The 5,605-nt window shown below is 37.5% G+C and overlaps 1 protein-coding gene across 1 annotated transcript in view; it reads left to right on the plus strand.

Moving 5' to 3' along the window:
* Positions 1 to 3,599: 3,599 nt before the first annotated feature.
* The window catches only part of UBE2V2 (ubiquitin-conjugating enzyme E2 variant 2), a gene marked incomplete at its 5' end in the record, with an annotated part of 11,906 nt that continues 9,900 nt past the window's right edge, over positions 3,600 to 5,605 (plus strand). Inside the window, one exon of the mRNA XM_008941175.1 lies at positions 3,600 to 3,758. Within this exon, the coding sequence (XP_008939423.1) occupies positions 3,600 to 3,758 (159 nt within the window). The remainder of the gene's footprint in view (positions 3,759 to 5,605) is intronic.

Here is a 5,605-nt window from a genome sequence, read left to right on the forward strand (position 1 = left end):
CAATGGTTTTCTAATAAAACATTCACTAGTGACTTCAATAAGTATTGAGGATAAAACATTAATCGCATATGCTAGGGACATAGAAGCAGCTTAGTGGGGGTTTTGGGTTGTTTTTGTTTTGTTTTGTTTTTTTGTAAGCTAGGAAATAGTGACCTGGTAATCCTGTGTTGCAGAAAGCTCTGCTAGGCATTCATAATTAAGGTGTGCACAGGTTGCTGTTCTGCCTTTCTGATATCAGGTGATAAATCAGGGTATTTCTTTGGAAATAGGGTGTGAGAGGTGGTTGCCCAGATCTTAAACATAGAATTGCATAAAAAGAAGGATCTTGTGCACTTCCTATGAACTCTGTTTAAATAGAGGAAGAGAATGTTTGCTGAAGTCAACTAAGTACTATATATAGAAGTGCTCTTACAAAATAGTGGTTTTATCTTAATAAAATAATTTCTCTGCCCCCAATCCAAATGTTTTAGGACTCTGTAACTTCTTGAAGTGAAACCTGTTTGAACATATCTTTGGTCTGGTTTTAGCTGAGAACTAACATTTTTTTTCTTGGATTTTTTTTTTTTTTTTGAATGGGCTGGAAACTCAGAGCAGTGTGGTGGTGGTTGGTTTGTTTGGTTTGGTTGTTGGTTTTAAGCACTAGGTGTTTTTACTCTTCTTACCTTCAGCGTTTTGCTATCTGGTTCTATCACTGATAGGACTGTCAGTGTGGGGAGCCTGGCACTTGCTGTCAGATGTTTTTTTATCTTTTCAGAGCACATCTAAATTATTTTCTGAAGATGTTCTTGGAGGTTTCCCAAGTTCTTCACTGCTCCCTTTGGGCAGTTAAGGGAACTACTGAGTACAGACAACATAGTGGAAAAAATTGTGATGAACGTGGGACAGTTAGTCATAAGGGGCTGTTATTTTCTCTCATGTCCTCCAGTTCTCTGTGTTGAGTACAATTTTATGATAAAACGGAGCCAGCCCAATGGCTTTTTGCCACAAAAAGCTCCCTCATCCCCACACCCATGGCTTTGCAGAGGCAGGCACTGAAAGAGACAGCAGTGAGCTCTGGCATTTGCTGATCTTCGTCCTGAGTCAATTCACTTGATTAACTGGTTGGATTTGATTTTTGCCTAAAGGAGAAACAGCTTTTTGCTAAATTAATGTGCTAGTTTGGCTGATGGAGGAGGCTGGTTAGTGTAGGAGCAGCAGAGTTCTGGGAGGGGCCATGGAACCTCTTCTCCTGGCCACAAGCAGTTAGATCACCTCACCTGCACTGAAAGGTGATAGCAGGTGATCAGAAATAAACTTAAAGCCTGCTTGCTACTGTCTTTCATGTGCTTCTTAAAGAGGTAGACTATAAATCAGGAGTTCTTCAGTCAGAGCAAGAATTCTGAGAAATGGTGGATTTAAGCCACTGGAGATGTCTAAGATAATGATTGGATGCTAGAGTAGATGGGGGGGGAGGTTTGTTTATGGGTTTTGGTTTGGTTGTTTTTTTGAGGCTCCACATAACAGTCAGAAGCTATTCAGTCATGTGATGCAACACAAGAAGTTTAGTAGAAGTTTATACTGATTGTATAATTTTTATTTGTTTTTTTTTAAGATTAGCCCTCTACTGTGGGCTATGAATCTGGGGCAGAAGAACAGCTTGTGCTCTCCAGTGTGATACCATCATGCTTGTCTGTTCTTATCCCTGTCTGATATTAGATACATAAATATACAGATCTAAGATAAATAACAAGTTGGGATGGGACCAGAAGGATGGGCAAACGAATTTCAGTGGCTCTTTTAAAAAGGATCTATGCTAAAGTACTGAGAAATTGTCTACTTCTTGATGTAATGTGCTGGGTGTTATTTTCAGGTAATCATATGTGAACTATCTGTGAAAAAAATCTTCTGGAGTAGTTTAACTCCATGAAAACATATTTTTTTACCTCAGGGTTATCTGAAGTGTGTGCTGCTGTGGCTGTGCTTTCATGGTGGTAGGTGTCAGATCTCGCTGTGAGCTGGGCTGGTTGGTTAAGCTGTCAGGAGGCTAACCCAAATGTGTGCTTTTCTGCTTAGTTAGGAAGCTGAAGTAGCTCATTATGGGCTCAGATGAGTGACAGTACCAAAGCAGGAAGGAAGGTGAGGCCATACATGAATGGTTTAACTTCCGTGAACTGTCCTGATACTATACTCTTAATGCTTTGCCCTGGGAATTTGGAGAACTTGGAGATGATAATTTCTGTAATTTTTAAGACTTGCTCCCTAGTCAGTATTATTTAAAAATAAAAATTGTTTTAAAGACAGTTTGAGAGAAACCATAGTTATTATGCAAGGTAAGCTATTTGAATAGTTTGTTTTCTGTATTGGTCCATATGCATATGTACTGATTAATTGTATTAGTCTTATTTTTTTGCATAGAAAGCACTTGGAATACAGACTAGGGTAATGTAAAACCTGAAATCTTGGTGACTAAATAACTGATGTGAAAAACAGTTTTCTTTGACCCACGTCTTTTTCAAACATGCCTAGTATGCATTCCTGGCTTACAACTTTGTATGTACCCAGCCAGAGGGTTAGTTTCATAGAATACCTGGAATTTTACAGGATCTCTAGTAAAAATAATAGGAAACACTATAGCCAAAAGTAGATGTAAGAATACCTGTGTAGCTATAATTAACTATAAGAAATTGAAGTTTTATTGTAATATGATATTGCTAGTACCTCATTGTGCATGCAGTCATGGTATGCTTTTATTTACAAATAAAATATGCACAAGTGTTAATTAGCTTTGTTCCCAGCATCAGTGCTGAAATGCCATTTTAGCTGCTGTGATGTAAACCCATTAAATGTTCATTTAATACCTGTCAATATCTGTTTGAACATGTAATAAAATCCAGTAATTATAGTTCAGTAAGTGAATATTCCATGGTTCTCTTTAGAGGCAGTACATCTTCATATTCTGTTTTGAATATGTCATTATCTTTCTTTCAGAACTTGATCAGTGTTTTTGTACAACTTCTTTTTTCCTCTAAGTGGCAATAATAAAGACTTGATTTTAAAATTTATTTTCAGATATTACAACTTGATCAGTGTTTCTGTACAACTTGTTTTCCTCTAAATGGGAACAATAAAGACGTGATTTTAAAATTTATTTTCAGATATTAAAGCATTTATTTAAACAAATGAAATCAAGTGAAAATGTTTCAGTCTTTCTCTTACAGTTGACATTCATTAAGATAGTTTGTGTTAAATGATACAATCTATTATTGGAGGGAGTTTCTCATACCAATCTATGTGGATTCTAGTCGAGTAGAACTCGACTGACAGTGAATTGATTTTGAAATGTACTGGCTCTAAACAGTACTGTGCTTGGGAAAGAATCTAGCTGAAGTCATCCCAAACTTAAGAGAGCTTTTAGCTTCTCTTTTGTAGTTTGAGTTGCTATCACTCACTAGTAACTAGCTTCCAGTGAAGTGGTTAATTGCTTCAAAATAATTGGAGTGCTGAACAGTGTCATGTTTGATAGGCTTTGAAAGTATATTCAGCAGTTGCTAGTGCATAACATGTAAAAGCAATTAAGTTGTTTACCTTTTATTTAATGTGAGCAGTATTAATTACTTTCTTCCTTTTCTCTAGTTAAAGTACCTCGTAATTTTCGCTTGTTGGAAGAACTTGAAGAAGGGCAGAAAGGAGTAGGTGATGGTACAGTCAGCTGGGGCCTTGAAGATGATGAAGATATGACACTCACCAGGTGGACAGGAATGATTATTGGGCCACCAAGGGTAAGTGTAATCAATTAAAATGTTTTTCTTAAGTTTGTAGCCAATACAAAATTTAAAAATAAAAAGTTGCTTTGCTACAGTATGAAGGAATTAGTTAAAATTCAATGTAAATAATACAATTTAAAATTCAGTTGTAGAAGCATTCTATATAGGTGGCAGAATTCATCACTTCCTGGCATGTTAGTGTTTTCAATCTGACCTTCCCTAGCACACATTTCTGCAGCTGTCTGTGTCAGGCAGTTGTGATTTGAGACTTACTACTGAGTTAGGAATAGATTTAGTCTCTATTTCCACCATTACTGCACATGAGTGTACAGTGATAGTAAACAGAGAAACTTCCCACAGTTTATGGTATGTGCCTTGTCCTTCCAGGTCTGGAGTGAACTGGCAATATACTTTCAACTTCCACAAGTTTTATCTAGGAGTCTTTCAGTAAAGCAGTTCATGCATTTCAGTTGAATCATGCCTAAAAACCAAGCAGTTTTTTATCACCTCTAATAAGAAAAAAATATATCCACAAAGTTAAAATCCTTCTGGCCTTTTAAGTTCTGTGGAATGTCAGCTAGTCTGATAAAACCTGCAAAAGAAGTTAAACATCTCTCGTGTCTGAGTATCAGCCTCATCAGATATGATTAGACACATCTTTACTTGACTTTTGTGAACACTTTCTCATGAGTTACAATAGGGTACAAAAGATCCCTGTGTAAATGAGAACTTTAAATGAGTGTACATCAAGTAGCTCTAAGTTAGCATTTATCTAACACTGCTAACATGAGGTTACCATCTTGTGTGTCCTTCAGTGCTGCAGGAGTTAATGGAAGAACTATCCAAGACAAGAACTGAAATCAGAACTTGGCTTCAGTGAAGATAATGTCTTCCAGAGTAACAGAGTTCCAGAGTTAGATTCAGTGTCATTCAAGCTCCTTTTGGAAGTCAGAGTTAGCTGAACAGTCTCCAGAAATACCTGTGACTCATTTCTGGTTCACCCTGATGTGGACTCCTAACACACCTCTGAAGGGAGTTTTTATTATGTAGGAGCCCCTGTGGTTAAAAAAAGAAAAAAATAACCTGGGATGAACTTCTAATTCTGGTCAGCTTATATTGCTATAATTTTATTTTCTTTATGGAATAGTGAACACAATATTTTGGGCCATTTTGGGGACATGCCATCTTGATTTGCAGCGTGTGTAGTAAAAAGTGAAAGGCACCAACTCCCAAGTGAGTGGTGATACCCTGAAGAAGAATTAGGTGTCCAGTGTCAGGGTTTGTAGAGGATGGGTAGTTTTGGAACTGGCTGAGCTGTGTAGACAGTGTACAGTCAGGACACAGAGAGTTGCTAAGGCAGTCCATGGTGTGAAGTTCTTCATAAGTGTGGCTTCTCTTCAGCTCTGCAAAAATTGCTGATCAGGTTTTTTTTTTTTTTTCTTGCTTCATTTGAAAGGCAAACCAACACAGAGAAAGGAGGGGAAGATGTGCTTTGCTTTAAAGGAAACATTTTTCTAACTCCCAAACCCTGTTTCTTAAATGCTTTTTGGGATGCCAGGGATGCTTGGCTTGCAGTAAAACAAGGACTTGGAAAAACTGAGCAAGATTGAGAAGCCACCTGGATAGGAATAAGGGAATGAGAAGCGAGTGCCTGGTTTTAGGATTTTTCAGAGTTGTGAGCAGTATATAAACATTTTGGCCTGTTTCCACTGAAACTGCCAGCATCCCTCTGGGGAAGTAGATTATCTGAGTGAATAATAAGAATTTTTTGTTACTGTGTTTTCTTGCTGTGGTAGCAGCTACGTTTACCTGCAGCAGGACAAGGTTACTTTTATTGGGCTTTAATTTTTACTGGGAAAGAG

The sequence above is a fragment of the Merops nubicus genome, unplaced genomic scaffold, assembly GCF_000691845.1.
Source record: "Merops nubicus isolate BGI_N331 unplaced genomic scaffold, ASM69184v1 scaffold365, whole genome shotgun sequence".
NCBI classification, from domain to species: Eukaryota; Metazoa; Chordata; class Aves; order Coraciiformes; family Meropidae; genus Merops; species Merops nubicus.